Here is a 22,305-nt window from a genome sequence, read left to right on the forward strand (position 1 = left end):
TGATATTTCTAAGTTTTACATACTTTTACACACTTTCATTACATTTTTCCATACGTGAGCTCAGATAAACTTCAAGTAAAGCATATTATCACTACGAGTGCAGCACTAATATTGGCCTCTAGGCAGCAGTGTGCAAAGGTGTGTATGGACGTGCACGTGTGCCTCATGGCCTCACTGAAGGGGTGAGAGGAAGCGTTACCTTGATCTCGTCGATCTCATCAGGGACTATTTTGTATGCAGAGATTATGCCTCCGAGCCTGTGGGTGAAACACACAAACAACAACAACCGTTATTGTAGGTTCGGTCCCAACAGCAGGAGAGAAACGGGGAGCGAGAGAGGGGAAAAAAACGCAATGTGACAGAGTGCAGGAAAGAGAAAGAGCAACACAATGCCTGAGGTACCAGAAAGCTGTCAAAATACATCCCCACACACTCCACCCACAACAGGAATGACAGTTAAAGAAGAAATGTCTCTTCTTTCACAGGACTCCTGCGGTTTTATTCGCTTCTGCATTCACAGGGGTGACGGCTCACAGAGGATTCAACTTTGACAGCACTTTTTTTAGGCTACAAAACAGGTGGATTAGCACAGTGGCTAGGTTTCAAGTACCAGTTTCCTATATAAACGTATATTTGTATTCCTATATGGTGTAAAATCTCTGGAGAGAAAGCAAATTTGAACAGACATGCACAAAACTTTTGAGCAAACCATGTTTGAATTCTGAAGTGCAGCACACACTAGTGGCTGCCTCTGGTACTGCAACTAGCAAGACAGATGTGGGCACATTTCATTTTGATTTTGACAAACAAACAAGTACATTCTTCCACTTAGTACTGCATGTTTATATACAAAATACATGAACAAATTAATGTTTCATGTTCATTTAGGTATAAATTGTTATTATGTGAGAAGACAGAGGTGATACAAGATGCAAACTACTAGCGCAGCTAAGTTGAAAATCAGTCGCCTGTTACAACGAATGGGTTTAGGAGATAATGCAAGCCAGACTTGAACTTGTATTGCCTGCATGAGCACCATGTTTCCCACAATGGGTCTTACTAAACAAGGACAAGCTCATGTGTCAGGAAAACTGAAATGATTTAGCAAAATCTCTTTTCTCAGTTTGGCTCAGGACTGGTTTTCTGAAGCTTATTTGTATATTTTGGGCTTTCTGTGTTAATTATGTTGTTGTTTTGCATCTACGTTTTCTCATGAAGCAATGATCTATCAACTGTATATGATCTGTCATCTCTTAATCCATCTATCCATCTGACTATCATGGTGTAATGCCCACAAAAGAGCAACAAATAGAGAAAAAGAAAGAAAGAGAGAGGGAGAAAGAGACACGGAGAGCAGTGACTAAAAGAAGAATATGCTGAACACAAAGATGCAGAGCTCTTTAATCCAGTTGCCAGGGAAACCGCTGGTGTGTGAAGATTGGGGGTTTGGGGAGAGGTGCTTTAAGACAGAGATGAGTTTGGGATTTCAACCTGGGTAGTTTGTTTATGTAAGTGAGTACACACATGCACAAGCATTCGCGAACAAAGGAAAGTGACGGAATAATGCTGAATCTGAGTGGAGCATCTTCTGAAACTGTGATCGATTGTGTGATCGATGAGTGTGTAAGTGGGTTGGGCTGCACAGCCTTTCACAACCCGAACAAGTATGTTAACGTGTGTCTGTGTTTACTGATTTAGTAGAGGTTTCAACTTGAAAAGAGGTTGAAAACTTTAAAACTGTGGTGAAGTGCATGGATGCAACTACTAGCCATGCTCACCCTTACGAAAATTAACCATGGTTTTACTACAAATAAAACCAAAAACACATGGTTACTGTAGTTAAAACACGGTAACCACAAATTAAGCATGGTTTTGCTACACTAACCATAGTTTAACCATGATATTTGTAGTAAAACTGTGGTTATACAAATGTAATGAATATGCCAAAAAAAACATGGTTACTATACGTTTACTATAATAAAACCATGGTTAATTTTCGTAAGGGCAACTAAGCAGACAAGGCTTTGGAATATATAGGGATGAATTTATTAACCATTTTACACCTCCTTTATACAGTATTTCAGTGCATAAAAACAGCATGTTGTTCATTTACCACCTGCAATCAAGTTTAGTGAGGTGTTTCGTAGTACTTCAAGTAATCATCATTATTTAATGTATTATTAAAGGGGTCATTGATGCTTTTTTAAAGATCATTATTTTGTGTATTTGGTGTAACAGAATATGTTGACATGCTTTAATGTTCAAAAAACACATTATTTTTCAAATACTGTACATTATTGTAGGTCCTCTATGCCCCGCCTCTCTCAAACGTAATACTTTTTTAGTGTTAATGCAGCACTGCTTTCCTACTGCAATTAGCAATGCACTAATCATGTCCGCTGTAAACAGGAAGTTAAAAAAGTTTCAGTTAGAAGAGACTCAGTAAAGTATCCTGAAAGAATCAGATGTTCACAGATGTTCTGGGCACGTCTGCACAGTTACCAGATTTTGAATGCAGTACATCATGTAGTGAATTAGGTGTCTTACTTGTACTCACTGTAAATACAGAAAAGCCAGCCACTATTAAAGTCGCCATGAAACAGAAGTTACAAGTCTTTTCTTCTCTATTATGACGTACATCCAAGTGAAACGGCTTCTAGAACATGAAAAAATATAGTTTGTTGAGAATTGATTGAATCGGTGTCGTTTGCCATTGGTGCGATCTCATGTGAGTGACAGGTTTTCCCGCCCTTGCACTAGTGCACACATAATCAGAGAAGAGATATGATTGCAAGAAGGGGAAGTTTTTTTAGATTAAAGTGTGCATCAATTTTACAAAAAAATTATGATGTGCACAGTTAAGTCATTTATAATAAATACTGCAATATTTCATAGAAAAATAAGAATTGTCCATTTTGATTTCAAGGTGACTTTAAGACATGTTGAGCTGTGGTGCTCATGCAGGTTCAATTATGGTCCCGTCCCAATCCAATCCATCCTAATTTCCTGTCTATTTCCTGTTTCTTCTCTACTGTCACTTAAAAAAAAAAAAACAACTTTGGCGAGTTAACCCTCTTAGCGCCAAAGTTGCAAAATTGCGACAAGACGTCATACTTAATCAAATAGACTGTAGTTCCTAATATGGTGTAATATCGCATTTGTATTCCCTACCACTAGATGGCAGACATGTAGTACTTCGATTCTAGACCAAAATTACGTCACCTTCCTATTCAAAGTGTTTGAGGAAAGAGCAGAGCATGTGAGCTATCTGTCATTGACTGCGGAAGCAGTTCAGTTCATAGCGTGCGGGTAAGCTGTGAGATTTGTGAGAGAAAATCGCCAAATGGCTATTAAAAGTTGTCCCGTGAGGATGTGTTGCAAACGTTGTTTTACTGTTGATTTCCTCTTTTCCTGATCATTTGGAATAAGGATAAAAAGCAAACATCCATTTAATATCTATTATTTCCTGAATATTATGACATTCAAGAGGGCCGCCCCCTGATGACGTCATAATATGCAAATTAGATGAGTATATCTACACCCCACATAAACTTTCGGTCATGCCCAACATTTTTCTAATTTACATTAGATCTCTATCTTTAAGCCCTTTCAAGCCACAAGCTTTTGAAATTTTGATGTCAAAATCCAGCATTTTTCCAAAAAACCCTGGCGCCTAAAGGGTTAATAAATAACTGTCTGCAGGCCCACGGCAAATAAAAGACACTCTCATAAGGAACTATGACCTCGGTGACACTTTACTGCTCTCGGGTGAAGACACGTCCATCTCTGTTTCTCAGGTGAGTGCTCAGCTGTCCCTCTCTCGAACGTCTGCATGCTCACCTCTCTGCAGGTAAAGACGTCGGAATCGTCTCTATCCAGAGGACGGTGAGCCATGTGTGTCCCCACTATGATTAATTCAGCTCTATTTTTACCACACCTCGTTAGTAAATCTGACAGCTCTTCCGATTAATCAATTCACCTGAGCTGACAGAGCACTGGAGATGGAGCTCACCAATCAACAGACAACACACACATACCTTATCCATCAATACTCTCTGAACTATCTCTACCTTCTGGCTGCGCCCCATGCTTCTCTTCCTCTCTGACATCTTTCAGAGACCTACATCCTGCTGTCTCTGTCGCTCCTCTGACCTTGGTCGAGGTACATAGAATTGCTCTGAGCAAATCTTTAGTTTTTGATACTAAAGTAGAAACAGAGATAGATTGGCATTGCAGGTTCTGGTACAATGCAGTCTTGGAACAAGTTCCCAATGATTCCTGATCCATCATAGAGACCTATGACCCAACTGCTCAATCCTCTTTACCCGTAACGCCACAACACCAATAAACCCAGATAATTCAATTATTTGGATGGGGCACTGCATCCTTGCTGTGTCTGAAATCAAAAGCTGCTTTATCAACTTAATAGGTTGTGTTTTCTGTAAGTTACATCTCAAGGAAACTGGTCTTCCAAGGCACTTCAGAAATCAACTAGATTGGTGCATCTTTTTAGACAGGTTGTTAGTGAACATTTGATTTGGATGTGCCTTGAGACCTTCCAACCTTCGGATTATGCCTAGAGAAGGCAGCATTTACACAAAGAGGTGGAAGGATGATGAGCTCTCCTTCTTGCTGAAAGATTGTTAAAGGGGTCATATGATGCGATTTCATTTTTTCCTTTCTCTTTAGAGTGTTACAAGCTCTTGGTGCATAAAGAAGATCTGTAAAGTTGCAAAGACTAAAGTCTCAAATCCAAAGAGATATTCTTTATAAAAGTTAAGAGTTAGCCACACCTACCTAAAACGGCTCGTTCGAACACGCCCCCAATAATGTTCTTTTTAGCAGCATCATATGACCCCTTTAAAGGTTTCTCAAAGCATGAGAGGTCTCTGCTGAAGTATACAAGAAGTAGCTGCCGTACGAGAGGCCTTCATTATGTGAAGAGTCCTCACTACGCCTATTTGCAAGAGTGCATGCCGACATACTCTGCACACAAGCACTCCTAAGTGCAGTCTCCAGCAGTTCAGTCATGCATGTGGTCATTTCTTATGACCTTTGATGCATGACTGAGGAAAGTAAATCTGCTAGTTATGTACCTCATATGCACCTAGTCAAAAGTAGATCCACCTTTAATGTAACTGACACTTTCACTTGAACTCCTTACTATCTATACAAATTACAGGATGTAAAAGAGATTACTTAATCGTTTATATATTGGCTGGTCTTATGGACCCAGATTTTTGACTACTAGTGTAAAGTCTGGTCCATTTTGAAGCGTATTCTAGCCAAAAAACATCTACCTAGGGGCCTTTCAGAAAGGACAGATCCTTGCAGATTTGAAGACCCCTGCATTCAGTTTCATTTAGAAAAGGGATCATCAGCCACCACAGAGTTGCTTTTTTTACAAAACTTAAAAAAAGCAAGAGGTCTTTCAAGGTCTTTAGGGCTGCTTAAGAATCTTGTTTACTTGCTAGTCTAAAACACAACTGTTAAATATTTTTCAAAGATCTGATGCCATAACCCTGCAAACTTTGACAATCCCAGCAACAAGCTGTTACTCAGAAGCATTTATTATATCAGTTTGATACCCTATAAAGAAAGCCTTGCTTCCCAGGAAACTGATAAAAGCCTGTGCACCTCAATTCCTGGAAACTGTATAGAAGCTTTGCTTCAAATTCTGTCGATTCACAGAATCAATGACATTTGCAAAAATACATGAAAGGTAATGCAGACAGACCGAGTAAGAAACTGTAGCTGCTGTCCTCCTTTGTCAGAGATGGACTCATGGGCCTTGGGCCCTATTTTAACGATCTAAGCGCATGGTCTAAAGCGCACGGCGCAGGTGCACTCAGGGCGTGTCCGAATCCACTTTTGCTAGTTTAACGATGGGAAAACGGTCGGCGCGTCCAGGCGCATGGTCTAAACGGGTTGTCCCTATTCTCTTAATGAGTAATGGGTGTTTTTGGGCGTAACGTGCAATAAACCAATCAGAGTCTCATCTCCCATCCCCTTTAAAAGCCAGTTGCGCTCACGCCATGGTGGGTTCGCTATTTACATGGCGGAATGTAATTTTTCCTTTTAAAAAATGTTTGTGTGCTTCTGCGCATCCCTGTGTGTGTAATAAGCAAAGTGTACGCACGTTGGGCACCCACCTATAGGCGCATATTACTAGCGCGCTCTTTAAATAACAAAGAAAAAATATTGCGCCAGACTTTAGACCAGGTTTGAGTTGGTCTATGGCGCAGTCTATTTTCAGTTCCTCAAAATAGCAACTCGCCAACAATGCACCTGAACACACCTCTTTTTCAGACCAGCACGCCCATGGGCGCACAAATGGGCGCAAATGCATTTGCTATTTAAACAACGCGCCGCAGGATGGGAAAATGAGAACTGAGTCGGGCTGAAACTAGCAAAAACACTTGCGCCGCATTGCGCCGGGTGTATGAAAGGGCCCCTTGTCCCAAATGCCATCCTAAACGCTTGCAGTCCTCCACCAAGTTCACACATCAGGGCTCTAGACTCATTCTTCCCACTGGTCGCTCTTTTGCGACTAACTTTCTCAGTTGGTCGCACAAGCACATGATTTGGTCGTAATTTATTTAATTTTTTCCCGCTACAACATGGGATTAATCAGTGGATGCTGGTGGACTTTTATCAATGTTTATAGTTATATGGAAACGAAAGTGGTTAACATTCAACCCGTTCTTTTTCATCAGTAGTAGGGCCGTCAAAAAAAAAGAATCGAATTTCGAATATTCGTGGAATAAAAAATAAAAAAATCCACAGCAATTTTAGGTCTGCGTCAGCCGTCAGGCAGCCTTATCAGTGGCGCACGAAATGCAACGACGATGTAAGTGTCATTGCATTTAATGCTTTTGTTAGCCTATCCAGTTGAAACCACTAGATGCGGTGCTGCTACGTTGTTCATTCAATATATTGCGGAAAACGAGAGCATCAGTGTGGAGAAGATGTTGTTTACGTCAAAACTGAAACCAAGCCGTTCACACAGAACGCATATTTATCACATTTTCTAGAGGGACATCTATCAGCATTGCACTCGCGTCTCGCAGAGAGCGGCATGTTTAGAAAGCCATGTAAAATTAATGTAAGTTCAACTTTTAAAAAACATGTCTCAAGTAGACTTGTGCTGGTATTCGGTAATGCGATATATCACGGTAATGAATATGCACGATATTGATAATTCGAATTTTGATAATATTTAAGAAGAAAATTCGAATTTCGTTTTTCAGTCATTTGACAGCCCTAATCAGTAGTATTATCTGTGATTTGAATTTTGTGAAGGGGAGTTCCTCTTTTGCTATGTTATAAGCCGGGCTTCGGATGCTTTCACTTTCGAATTCGCGATCTTGTTGTCACGTTTTACGAGAAAAGATAATTGTCTGTTTTGCTTACATACATCTACACACCTTTCACTTTTTAAGACTAAAACAAAATATGGATTCATTGTTATTCTTAATTAAAAAGCACAACAACAATAAAACAGTAGGATACAATGACAAACTAGCTTACAAAACATTTATTAACAAAAACGAATAAGACGAGGCATGGCAAACATGCTGTATTATATAACGACTAATAAATTACAGAAAGTTTAGCAAACACTGAGGAATCAAATAAAAAAAAACATAATAAAAGAGAGCCTCCATAGCATAGCGTGAGGTAAACAGCAAAGATAACAAGCTTTTCAAAATGAAAACAAAAAGAAAAGTAAAACTAAACTTGCTGACGGTGACGGTGCTTGCATGTTTTTTTTTCCCACAAGAATATCACCATGTTCACCCTCTCTGGTTTAAGAAGCGGTCTTTTACTTTACTTTAGCTTGTAAACCATCCATCGTTTTCTCAATGTGCGCATCATTTTAGCTGTGCGCACCTTCACGCTCGTGCTGACGCGGCAAATATAAACCAGGCTCTACACTCGAAGCTCTGGGCAGTTCAAACGAGTAGCGCGGTTTCGTTATGCTTTCAGTTTCGTTAGCCATTTGATTTTTCACATATGCAACAGAAATGGCAGCGCTTATGAGTTGAACAACGCGGTGGTCGCACCAGTGCGACCGCACACAAAATTCAGTCGCACAGGCAGAAAAATGGTCACAGTCTGGAGCCCTGCACATTAGTCTGGATTGTTGGGTAGTAGTTCACATCAGTGTGGGATCAGCATAAGGCTGTATTCAAGGGCACATAGGGACAGTAAATAGGGTTAAGCTATGGCAAGGATGTCCAATCCTGCTCTTGGAGGGCCAATATCCTGCAGAGTTTAGCTCCAATCCTAAATGAAACGAGATAATCAAGGTCTTCAGGATTACTAGAAACTTCCAGGCAAGTGTTGAGGCAGTTTAGAGGACTCTGCAGGACACTGGCCCTCCAGGAGCAAGACTGAACACCGCTGCACTGCCGTTTTGTGAGCTTCATGAACATGCCTTGATCTGGGACAGGGCCTTGATCTCCATGCCTTTCAATTTGGGACAGAGCCTTGATCTTCATGAAGGACAACCATCCATTCAGCACAGAAAGACTAGGAATGGAACACGATAACTGGAAATGTCCTATGGTGAACAGGACCTGATGCAGGGGCATTGTTGTATTGTGCATAGCCAATGTGTTGTGTGTGAGTCACTTACAAGGACGGGTCATGGACAAGATCTTTGAGGTTAATCCCACTGCGGTCCTCAGCAAGGTTTCTGAAGCAGCTGTCACTCACTGCAGACAGGAAAGAGATGGAGAAAGGACGTGAGACATGGAAAAAGGGAAGAGAAAATAGGGAAAAAAGGCACATCATTGCATGGAAATAACAAAATGCCCCTTCGCAGACCATACATGTCTGATTCCTTAAACGTCACGTTAGTCCTGAGGTTTGAGAGAATATGAGTTATGTCAAAACACATTACTCAACAAAATCACACAGCTACAAACATGGAGAATCATACTCTAAGGCCCTCATGTATACTATGTAACGGAGGCCACACTGTTACGCACCACAGAGCATTAACATTACTGTCCTCCTCTGTGTTGTGTCAAACTGCTCTAGGATTTTACAACCTGTATGATGGTGAGCAGAAACACCACCACTGATAACCATCAGTTCAGTACAAATCTTCAAGCACCAGCACAAAGCTACCAGTAGTAGTTACAATTGCAACAGTAGTTAAAGGGGGTGTATCATTGAAAACAGAATTTATCTTGCTCCTTTCCTTCTTTTTGAACACATAAGAACCATCTACAAAAACTATGCTGCAAGAATCATTCAGAAATCATCATTGTATTGATGCCAAAACAGCAAGCTCATTAGCATATGACCGACCACGTTCACATATCAATGCCCATTTAGAATTCACTAGCATTACAAGCGAGAAGTTAGTAAGAGATTAGCCAATTAAAACATTATTCTATTAGCATATAGAATTCTTAAAGAAACCAAAAATAAAAATGTTTGGACTCCACTGACTTTCACTGTATAGGCAAAAGAGTTTAAACATTCTTAAAAATGTCTTATTTTGTGTTCAAAACTAAATGAGAGTGAGTAAATGTGACATAATTTCCTTTTCCTCTAAAAGCACAGTACTAACACAGTTTAACTTGAAGCCCCCCAAAAAAGGTGGATAATAGACATAAACTACATGATTGCCGTTTGTGGTGCAAGAAAACCTGACTAAATGTATTATTGTACTTTGGGGAAGAAAATAAAAAAGTGTGGACTATATCAGTGTTGTAGACAAAGCCAGCTCATCTGAGTCTAAGTACAGGCCAAGACCTATAATAGGTTGAGTCCAAGTCAAGGCTAAGACCAGAAGAGGGTCGAGTCCGAGTCTGAACGAAGCCTGGTTTAGAATCAGTGTCACACGAGTCTCCACAGTGTATACATACTGGTCCAGCACAGAGTGATCATATGTGTGAGTCGGTACAGAAAAACAAAATGTGTCTGCAGTGTTGTATTCTGAGTCAAGACTGAATGCTCCAAATGCTGCAGAGTCCATGACAAGAAGACCAAGACCGAGTCCAAGTATTACAACACTGGGCAATATCCCTCAAGTCAACATTGAAACCCCATTTAAACCTGGTCTTATTGTGCATGTTATGCCAAAGAAAAATATCTTTACAATAAAACATAAATTTCTACGCCTCTGAAATGACTTTTTAAGGTCACCATGCCCTCTTATTTCTCAACCACCGGCCATATAGAGGCGACTGTTCATGATCCATTCTCGATGGTTAAATGAAGTCTAATCCTACATTGTTTTCTCATCAAATATGCATCACCTAGAAATATGCTGCATTACCAAATTCAATACTTGCAAATGCTTTTATATGATTTTAATAGTAATAGAAATAATAGTTATTTCAACAGCATTGTGATGTGGATATATAAGGGTCTAGTGTAGCTCAAAACGGGTCAAAATCTGTGACAAGAGAAGACAATGACCTGTGCTGTGTAAATAAATTATAAAGCGCTGCCGTTCACCATCACATTCTCTATTACGCACAAGGGCTCGGTGCAACACTTGCTTCATAATTGCAGCATTTTCTCACCCTTCTCTCTTTTCTCCTCATCTCTTGCTCTCTCTGTTCTCTCTCTCTCTCCACCCTGCTAACCCTTGATCTATAAATAGGCTGGTGTTCCCTGCAGGAGGTAGAAGAAGTGAGCTCTCTTCTAGAGGCGGCAAAAAACTTCTAGTCGCAGGCACACAAATGCAACGTCTGTGTGTGTGTGTGTGAATGAGTGTGAAGGAGGAGGATTATTCTGCCGATGCGTATAGTATATAAGTGACCGTGTGTGAATGCGAGAGAGAGAGAGAAAGACAGAGACAGAGAGAGAGAGAGAGAGAGAGAGAGGTGCAGCAATTGGAACATTCATCAGAGACGTTAAGGCATCAGAATGTTAATGTCACCACAGCTCTGCCCTGCATGAGAGGAGAGGAGAGTTGTCTACTTTTCCGGACCTGCTAAAGAGCTACACCTCTCAAACAAAGCATTGTTAAGCATATCAATTCCTTGTCAAAGCCATTGTCATTGTTCCTTTCAAACATTACAAAAACTACTGTGGTGGTACACTCATAGTAACCAATGATAATACCATAGTTATTTGATTTATACCATGACATTGATTCAAACACCATGGTACATGGTGCATTGCATTACATGGTATTCCGATTAACTCAAAAAAATATATACTATATGACAGTATACAACAAAAAAATCTGACTTTTATACATGAGAATAGGTACGATCCCTACAATCTCTTAACATTTGCCCTGAAGTATTAACTGATTTGATGAAAAGCAATAATTACTCACCAATTGTGTATTCGCTCATTCCATTGACCGTCTGTTTGCAACCGGATGACAAAGGCTTGTAAATATTCAAATATATAATGATTATAAAATAACACTTCACAAAAAGTACTGATGGTAACCATGGTATTTACGTGGTATTCCAAGGTACCCAAAAATATGATTTCACCATATGGTACTATGATAGTAACTAATACTATAATACTCCACAATGGTATTTAAAAGAACGCCAAGGTACACCAAGGTACTTAAAAGAATTAAATAGTATTACTATAATATTTTTGAAATATGAACAGAACAAGTACTATTTAGGCTACATATCATGATATTATAGTACTCTAAATGTACTTCAGAGAATATCATGCATTCCCATAATACAGTGATGAATGGTAATACCACATTCATTTGTTGTATACCATGGTACTCAGAGAAAAAAACATGGTAATAGTATGGTACATGTTCAAAAGAGCATGGAAATACCATGTTACATTTTTAGTTTGTTAAAAGGAAATATTATATTAAGTAATACAAGTGTAAATTAATTACTGAACATCTCCAATTCTAAAGTTACAAAGAAACAGCATCCTTCAAGCTCTGTTTGTAGGAAGGTACGCGCACACACAGACACACACACACTCTTTCTTTCTACCTCATGTCTGTGACTCACAGCTCTGCAGACGGAAAAGTCTGTCTGCATGGACACTTTGGTGAGGTGAGAGTTTCCCTCTCAGCGTGAGACTGTGTGTGTGTGAGCGTGCGCAAGTGTGTGTTGCCTGCGGCTGTTAGTAGGAGTTAGACTTGCATGAGCTGAGCTGGTGTAAAACCCTGTCTCGTTAACCCCTGCCTACATCCAGAGAAGACCTGTGGACCTCACTCTGTTCCTCAAACACCACAGGTCCAACACCTGGGAGCAGATAAGCCCAGCTTTGAGCTGCAAATCTCGGTGGAGCAGAATTCCCTTTAAAAAACCCTCCTGCTATAAAAATATAGAAACATCCGGTACTAAAGCTCACAGCACAAGGACGAGTATGTCTCCGACTGGACGATCAGCTAATCCAGTTGGTCTTGTTTCATCCCCCTTCAGGTTTTTCAAGGTTTATTCTGACACTAAGTAGCAAATAAGGTTGAAACTTCTTTTTAAGAACTCTTTTAGTAGCCTAACATGACTAAAATTAGATCCTTACATTTCCTGAGGCAAAACTGGGTAATAACTAGATACTAACCCTGAACCTATTACTACCCCTAACCCTAACCCATGTAGTTACCTTATATTTTCCAGTACTTTCTAAAGTAAGTACAGAGTAATTACATGTAAGTGCATGTACAGTAAAATAAAGTGCAACCATAATAACGAGATTAAACTAATAAACTAGTGTCAACACCAACAGATGATAATGTTCTGTTTACTGTAAGTGCACGCTGCAGTCTTAAAGCTGTGCGGATTGTAATTGGCTGTCAATGTTTGTATCGTTCATCAGCTGGAAGAAAATCAACCTGAAAGTGACTTCAACAATATTGTTGTTAATGTTACAGTCATAGGCACCGATTTATGTTTATGCCGGTGGGTGCCCAACCTCCGTAACACCCCCACCCCGAAATGATATGGGCTCATTACTCAGTGTTAAACTAGGCCTACTTGGTGTTCGTTTTTCAAGTCTTTTTCTCCGTGCGATGTTGCGCTTGATGAAGAATTCAGAAACACATGGTCTGCAAAGAGTCAAGTAGTCAGACATTCGACAGTCATAAATACTGACGTTAACACACACGGAAAATGTTTAATGGATGCCTCGCAGATGCAAATAGGGTAAATAGCCTTATGTTTTGTGTTTTGATTCAAATAAACATTGGCCGGCCGCATATCACATTGTTTATTCAGAGCTGTTGAAACCGAAGATTCACACTAAATAAAACCAAATAATCCACACATAAAATGAAATCAACAGATGCAAGGAGTATTTGATGAAGTCTGTGTGCATTAATGATTACTCTAACTGTATAAGAGACTTTCAGGGAGGAAATTAACAAATATCCTGCTCATTTTTGTCCATTGCTGAGTTTTGCAAGCCCACAAATCCTCATTTGAACAAAACTTCATGAGATCGCGATGAACTAAGACGAGGGAAAGCTTTTTAGTGATTATAAAGGGAGTGCTCTTTGTGTGCTTGCTATATATCATCTATTCAGAATTTGTATAAAAGTTTTGTTTTTCAGCCACATACTGTACATGCTGCACAGTTTAGGGAATGACATCCGCATATTATGCGGGATTCACACTTGAAAGAGCAATGGACGGGACAAAAATATATGAGAAAAATTATGTTCATTGAGGCCAGAGCACACTCATTAATTTCTGAAGCACCCTCAGTATTTAATTCTAGAATCAGGCCTGGATAAAACTGTGTTTAAGCAGTTTTCATTATCAGTAGCTCACATGTAGGCGATCGCATGGAGTTTTATGTGGCAGTAGGCTATGCTTCAAAGTCGGAAAAACTGGATTCTAACTCCTCTGATTGACAATTGGGTTCAAGAAATCAACAAATATGTCTGTGATTGGCTACATTGCTCAATGTTGCAAAAACATTTAAATAGAGACATTTTGACTTTCATACTCAGACAGCACATGACGAACTGGCTGCGTGTTTTCTTTTCAGCTTTTCTGAGCTGGCAGACACGCCAGAAACCTAAATAAATGCAATAAAATGCTAAAAAAAAAAAAAGTATTTAATTCTAGAATCAGGCCTGGATAAAACTGTGTTTAAGCAGTTTTCATTATCAGTAGCTCACATTTAGGTGATTGCATGGAGTTTTATGTGGCAGTAGGCTATGCTTCAAAGTCGGAAAAACTGGATTCTAACTCCTCTGATTGACAATTGGGTTCAAGAAATCAACAAATATGTCTGTGATTGGCTACATTGCTCAATGTTGCAAAAACATTTAAATAGAGACATTTTGACTTTCATACTCAGACAGCACATGACGAACTGGCTGCGTGTTTTCTTTTCAGCTTTTCTGAGCTGGCAGACACGCCAGAAACCTAAATAAATGCAATAAAATGCTAAAAAAAAAAAAAGTGAAAATTTCATCTGATGTCCCTTTTAAACACTAAATAACTGGAGAAGTCTGGCATATGTCACCAGAGAGAAGTCTGTCGTTTTCACCGGACATTTTGATTAACCATTAAAAAATCGAAAAAATAAGCAGTGCACATATAATTTTTCATATGTATCTTTAGGTATATAAAATATCAATAACATGCACTTAGAAAATAGTTTGGGTGGCTTTTCAATTCATGTTGTTTAAAGAAAAAAATCTAACTATAATAAAAGCCTACCACCATGTCTCTATGATATTCTAGTTGCGATTCTGTAGCTGTGGCGTTAACAATGCCAAGGTCATGGGTTCATTTCCCAAGGAATACCTTGAATTTAAGTTGCTTTAGGTAAAATTTTCTGCTTTTATCCAAAAGTGGACAAATCGTCCTTGGAGGCTCAACTCTCCAAACCAGCTGCACAATTTGAAATCATTCATGTTCTTAGCATAAATGATGCAGGACAAGCTATGTGCCAAAGTTCAATACATAGGGTTAGTATTTTTTTCCCAAATATAAGCAATAGTAGCCTTCTCAAGCACCACTATCAAAAAGATTTAGAGGCCTTTGCTGTGTTCAGATGTGTGTCCAATCAGAGTCGTTCATGCGTAACATCCTGCTGGCCAATCCGAAAAGCCCCCTGGACCAACTCCCCAAGAGCGATGTTATATATTACTCACTCCTCGCTCTAGATCTAATCAATGAGCATCTCTACTGCCCTCTGCCTCCACCTTATCAATAACATGCACTTAGAAAATAGTTTGGGTGACTTTTCATTTCATGTTGTTTAAAGAAAAAAAATCTAACTATAATAAAAGCCTACCACCATGTCTCTATGATATTCTAGTTGCGATTCTGTAGCTGTGGCGTTAACAATGCCAAGGTCATGGGTTCATTTCCCAAGGAATACCTTGAATTTAAGTTGCTTTAGGTAAAATTTTCTGCTTTTATCCAAAAGTGGACAAATCGTCCTTGGAGGCTCAACTCTCCAAACCAGCTGCACAATTTGAAATCATTCATGTTCTTAGCATAAATGATGCAGGACAAGCTATGTGCCAAAGTTCAATACATAGGGTTAGTATTTTTTTCCCAAATATAAGCAATAGTAGCCTTCTCAAGCACCACTATCAAAAAGATTTAGAGGCCTTTGCTGTGTTCAGATGTGTGTCCAATCAGAGTCGTTCATGCGTAACATCCTGCTGGCCAATCCGAAAAGCCCCCTGGACCAACTCCCCAAGAGCGATGTTATATATTACTCACTCCTCGCTCTAGATCTAATCAATGAGCATCTCTACTGCCCTCTGCCTCCACCTTCATGACTATGCAAGACTGCTCTGGAAACATAGGAGATATGGAAAGAAAATAGAAAATAAGCTGAAAGGAAAAGGTTTTCAAGAAGAGAGGGAGCTGGTCTGTGTAGGTTTCAGGTGAAATTCATTAGATCAGTGACAGGAACATACTGATCCCCAGGCACGTAGTTAACAGTACTGGACACGTTGTGTGTGTGTGTGTGTGTGTGTGTGTGGGGGGGGGGATGATGTTAAGGAGAGAAGAGAGAACGTCACAATGGAACTTAAATCTGTGAGCTGCATTTCAAAGCACCTTTATACAAAATGTATCGTAGAGTCTACAAAAGCTCAGTTTCTTGATAAGCGTTTCACAAAGGCAAAGGAGGGAACGGGTAAAAAATAAAAATGTATTTAGGGGGAGGGTGCCGAAGGGAATGTGAAAGAATAGTGGACGTGTTCTAGAGAGGAATGAGGGGTGTCTAATTAAATCATTGAGAAAATACCAACATCATCTTTCCTATAAAAACACACACACATAGTCAAACACATTTATACAATGACAGGAAGTCCTGGGTAGCACTTCATTTAGCAGTCATGACTTCCAAACATTTCCTGCAGGCTACTCCATCACTCCAGCACATCAACTTGAAGGTATTTTGGCCTACTTCTGTGCACAGGACTGCTTCAAGTCACTGATATTTTTGGTTGTTTTGAATGACCGCTGGCTCCAAGTCACTACTGCAACATCTAGATTCAGTCAGGGCTGTGACTTTTGAAAAACCTTTAGCCATTCAGACTTAGTGTTCTACATACACGAGAAAAGGAATGATCCCCAACACATTATGAACCGTGCTCATGAATATGAATTAGGTGACCTAAAATTCCCCAGACATTTGTAACCGATTTGATGGTGGGTTTGGCCATATTAGAATAAACTGCTCACCGATCGCGATTCCGTTGCACCCAGTTGACAGAGGCTTTTTTTTTATAATATATATTTTTAAACATGATTATTGCCCCCAAATAATGGGAAGAAAAACAAACTAAGAAGGTTTGAGAATACAGCTGTTGTCAGACAAAAAACAAACAAACAAACAAAAAATAATATGACTGTTGTCAAGACAAAAAAAAAAAACCAAGCAAGCAAAAAAATTATAAACACTACAATTATTTAGTAAAACGCCTTTATTATTTGAGTTTATTTGAACTACAACTGTATTAGTTAATTGAAACAAAGCTGAAATAAATATTGGTCAAAAAAATAAAAAATAAAAAATAAAAAATAAATAAAAACACTTGAACAAAACAGAACATTAGAAATGTTGCCTTTGTAACTAACTGAAGTTAAAATATGTTTAACAAAGTACTACATTTACTAAAAATAAAATGAAATGAAAAATGAAGCTAAATAGAAATATTTAAAAAAGCTAACAAAAATGACAAAGCCACATAAAATTACTAAAACAAACTAAAATGAAAATAAACTAAAACAATATAAAAAATCTAATTCAAAATATGAATAAGTACTACAATAGTATAAAAATAATACAGAAATAACACTGCTTTACAGTTCAGGTCGAATGTTGAATCTTTGTGCACAATTAACGAATGCTACTAACTTTATGTCATGAAAGATGTTTAAAAAGACTAAAAAGGTTAGTAACCAACTCTAGTCTAATTTTAATATGTATAAAGTTTATGATAAATTACTGTGATTTAAAAGTACCTAAAAAGTATAAAACACTTTTGTATTGTAATATTTACTGCCTGAACCCATGTGCTTCCGCTGTAAGTATATTGCAACCATAGTTTAGTCTCACTGCTAAAAAGACAACTAAAATAACATAAAAATATATAAGTGCTTTACCAAAATAACAAGCTACACATTTCTGCTTTCCTCATAGTAGGCAAATTAATTTAAACCAGTCAAGCATTTTCTGTAATTGTGTTTAAAAAAATCCTAAAAATATGCTCCATAAACACTAAGCACTTCAAACTGAAGATCATCTCACAGGCCTTCTGCACCAACAGAATCCAGAATCCCATCATGACGTTCTGTGAAGTCAGACTAAAGAATGCCACCCTGATCAAAGTCGGAGTGAAAAATGACTTAAAAACCATGTGTTGAAAGTTGCCCTAGTCTTCTCTCTCTTTCCAGAGCAGATTAATAAAACATCATACACAGCAGCTCCACTGCTAACTTACTTAGTCAGCAAAATGTAGCCCATCTCTCAACACTGAACACGCATACAGGATGCATGCAAACAACGCCAAGACCACACAATAACAAAGCAAGCAAGCACACACAAAGAAAATAAATACTTAAAAGAAGCGAGTACTTTCAGTCTGTCTTTTGACATTTTGAAAGTTCACACTGATGATCAATGTCAAATAAATATTCACAGTATAGGAAAGACCACACTCACAAATAATGACATGCATTATGATATGCGCGATTCCACAAAACGAGGCCATTATCCATCATATAAGTGTAAAATAACTTTAACAATAAATAGCTGATGCCAACTTTTATTTGTTTAAAAATACCAACAAACAATTTTTTTCATCATGAGAATGCCTTTTCTAACCAACTTCTCCATGCTAATTTACATGACAATAAAAACAACATTTTGCATTTAATCTATCTAGTTAACATTGTGTTATTAAAAAAAACATAGTTGCGCCCAGGTTATGCATCAACTCTGTTATCATCATATTTTTACCTTTTACAAGTAACAATTCCATAAATCAAAATACCTTGTGAAAAGTGCCATCAACATTTAAAAAGTAAATAATAATAATAATAATAATAAAATTTAAAAAAATTATTAAACTTCTCTTTTTTACTCAATTTATCTTACATATTGTCAGAAGGGGGTGATCTTAAAATGTCAATCCTGTTACCATGATTATCTATATTTGAAAAGTATATATAATATATCCTTAATGTATAAAGGAGCACCTTGCAGTTTCACAACTTTTAGAACTACATATTTTATAAATGAAGATGAAAAATCTCCATGACTTTTCCAGTTGTTCATGATTTCTGGACGAAGATTTCTAAAACATTTAGGAGGAGCAACATTCTAGCCAATAATACAGTTTAGAGACAAGCATTCCTAGAAAAAAAAGTATATTCATTAGAGAAATTCCCATGACTGTATTACTTTTCCAGACCTGGAAATCACAACTATACAATTCCCTAAAAAAAACGAGAGGAATAAGACTCAACTGTGAGTTTTTCCATTTTAATTACTGTGAAATAATTCCACATTTTTCCTACAATGGTCTTTTTTTATATCTGTGAGGTTGGGTTGTCCACCATTATTAATATTTCATTACCACGCTGATAAATATTGAGAAGAGATTCATTCCGGAAGCCGCCACACACATAACAGAGAGGAATCTCAGCACTCATCTCTTCGCATCCCTCCATCTTGAGCTCTTTCACTCTCCTACATTTTTTACCACTTCTAAAAATCAAAGGACAGAGAGAATTCAAATTATAGGCCTCATCATAAAGAATAAAAAAAAAAACAGCAAACAGACACAGAGAGAGACAAAATGACAAATAGAGATGGAGAAAGACAGATGGTCAGTCAGGAAGAACAATGGTGAATGATGAAGGGATCTGAAGACTGAAGAAGAGAACGGGGGAGGTGTGGAAGAGCGACTGAGGATGAGCTGGACTGGGGAGGAGAGCGAGAGACTGTGGATGAGAAGGAAAGGAGGATGGAGAGAAGAGTAGATAAATGATGAACGAGATGAAACATACATCCTGAGAGAGAGAGAAAGAAAGAGAGAATACACAGGAAGAAATAGGAGATTTAGATTTACAGAGGAATGACGCAAACCATTACAGCCAAAACACACACACACACACACACACACAGAGAGCTATTCCCCTTGTGAACGCTGGTAATTATCTTGCTGATGACCCCTGTGCTTTCATTAGCACTTTTGCCTAATTTCTGCACATACAAGCACACACACACACACACACACACAGAAACTAACCTGTTTACTCTCCTGCAAGACATTCATTAAGAGCACAGCGGTCACTAGCACAAATGAAAACAAGAGTTTGGGATTCCTCTTAAAGGGATATTATGGGTTTATTATGAGTTAAGGTCTATGGAATGCATCTGTTACCAATTATGACAGAAAATCATTTAAACTTTTCCATCAGTTTGTAAAAATGAAGAATAAATGACATTGAGGATTATGGACTTGCAATGGATGTCTATGGGACGAACACAACAGAACTATACTCGATTGAAAGAGCATTTCTGTCATGATTTTTGTTTTTAGAAATATTTCAGTTGAACAAAGTGACTGCTTTTTGCTCAAATACTACTGAAACTCACCTTCAAATGCACAAAGAAATCAAAACAAGAAATCAAATGAGTTTTGTGGTCAAGGACTGTCAGCATTAAAGCTAAATGTAAATGTACGCATAAAAGTCAAAAGTAAATTTCAGCAGATATACACATTTGAAATTACCGTATTGGCCTAAATATAAGACGACCCTGATTATAAGACGACCCCCCTTTTTCCAGATGTACCTTTTGGAAAAAGGCTTTTTAAAAACCAAATCTTGTTTTTTCTCAGTAAAACACATTTTGTCTTCAATTATTATTTGATATTTTTCCTATTTATATTTTTGTTTTGAAAGTATGGTAAAAACTGGTAAAATGTACCAACAAATCACATTTAAAAAATATACACTTCTTGATATACCATAAAAAAAACAAAAAAAACAGGTAGCCCATCTGAATTAGGACATTTAGGCTATCCATCTAATAGTATCTTATATTCGGGACAATACGGTAACAGTTTTTCTCTTCTGGAACAAAATTGTTAAAGGAATAGTTCACCCAAACAACATAAATTCTGCTGTCACCCTCACGTCTATTTAAACCTGTATGACTTTCTTCTGCGGAACACAAATAAAGACACTTTGAAGAATGTTGGTTACTAAAAATTTTTGATTGACATAAAATTAAATGGAGAAAACAACCCCTGACATTTCTCAAAAAAAATTTTTTTCAAAGAAAGTCATACAGGTTTGGAACAACATGAGGGTGACAGAATTTTCATTTTTGGGTGAACCATCGCTTCCATCGAATCCAAACCCAACATGCTAAACTTTTTGTCCAGTCTCATAGTCTCTAAAATGAAAATGTCCCTCCTCATAATATCATCTGCCTTCGACTAGCAATAGCAAATCATGGTGTAAGACTGTGACCAACTAAAAGCTACTTTAATATCTCCCAACACATCTTCCTTTTTTAATAGGTAAACATAACACCGAAAATAAAACTGGGCCTTTGAACAGAGAAAGGTGTTGGAGTCGTGACTTAGCCAGACATGTTGATGTGCTAACTTGGGTTATCGCATGACTTCCTATGCCCTCACAACTACATCTAAAAATAAAAGTGGCAAAAGTCCAAAAATATAAAGACGCCAGCCTCGTATTATACCTCAGCGTGATCTGGTGCAAAGCTTCTCATCAATTCTGTTTAAAATTAACCTACTTCCTATTAGATGTTTTCATAGTTCCCTAAAAAAAAAATTTTTAGAAAAAGTCATCATTTACTAACCCTAATGTCATTCTAATGTCATAAGACTTTTGTTCAACTTCGAAACACAAATGAAGATATCTTTAATGAAACCTGAGAAATTTCTGTCACTCCATTAGAAAGTCCATGGAACCAAAACACTGATGATTAAAAAACTTCAGGAAGTCACTGTAAAAAGCAATCCATATGAATTGAGTGGTTTTGATGTGCTCTATGTCAAGTAGGTATGCGTGTTGTTGATCAATGTATAAATGCAAATAAAAGTCTAAATTAAATCTGTTCATTATATAAAGTGATTATGTCTCTTCAGAAGGCTTGGATTAAGCCACTCGATTCATATAGATTACATTTACTTATTTATGAACGTTTTGAATAAACAACACTTTAATGTACTAGAGTTTAAATGGAGCGACAAATGTCTCAGGTTTTATAAAAAATATCTTAATTTGTGTTTTGAACAAAAGATGAGTTTGAAAAGAAAGGCTGAATGATTGATGAAAGAATTTTTATTTTTGGGTAAACTATCCCTTTAAACATTCACTAATGCAGCTCAGTCTCACATGTGCTTCTATGCTAGGGATGTAACGGTATGAAAATTTCTTATCACTACAGGGGGACTTTAAATGACAACTTGACTGACAACAGTTTAATAGCATGAAATTCAAACGGCAAACCAAATCATATGAAATAGTCGCAGTCACTTAATTGTTAGTAGCCATATTCGTTCAATTAGGCCAATTAAACGGAAAAAAAAAACTAGGCCTATTTCATTATGTCTTTACAAAACAAACAAAAATAAAAAATAAATAAATAAAAAATAAAGACTTGATATACATAGGCCTATTTTCATTTCTGCGCACAAATAAAACATGCAATAGACTACTGTTTCCAGGCCCGTGTAGCCTATACTTTTGCGTCCATTCGTTTTTCCTTTTTTAACCATGACGAAAAAAATGAAAAAAGAAGGGTTGTTGTATTTTTAAATGCCATCCTGAAAACCAAATTTGAAATTAGAACCGTACACACAAAATGCTGCCC

General features: G+C 37.8%; 1 protein-coding gene across 1 annotated transcript in view; it reads right to left on the minus strand.

Moving 5' to 3' along the window:
• LOC107733155 (gephyrin-like) overlaps positions 1–22,305 on the minus strand; it is a 100,491-nt gene that overhangs the window by 50,383 nt on the left and 27,803 nt on the right. Inside the window, exons 2-3 of the mRNA XM_016544684.1 lie at positions 8,642–8,720; positions 200–257 (exon numbers count right to left, since the gene is read on the minus strand). Coding sequence (XP_016400170.1) covers positions 200–257; positions 8,642–8,720 — 137 coding nt within the window. The remainder of the gene's footprint in view (positions 1–199; positions 258–8,641; positions 8,721–22,305) is intronic.

Source organism: Sinocyclocheilus rhinocerous, unplaced genomic scaffold (genome assembly GCF_001515625.1).
Source record: "Sinocyclocheilus rhinocerous isolate Xijiao unplaced genomic scaffold, SAMN03320098_v1.1 scaffold8, whole genome shotgun sequence".
Classification (NCBI taxonomy): Eukaryota; Metazoa; Chordata; class Actinopteri; order Cypriniformes; family Cyprinidae; genus Sinocyclocheilus; species Sinocyclocheilus rhinocerous.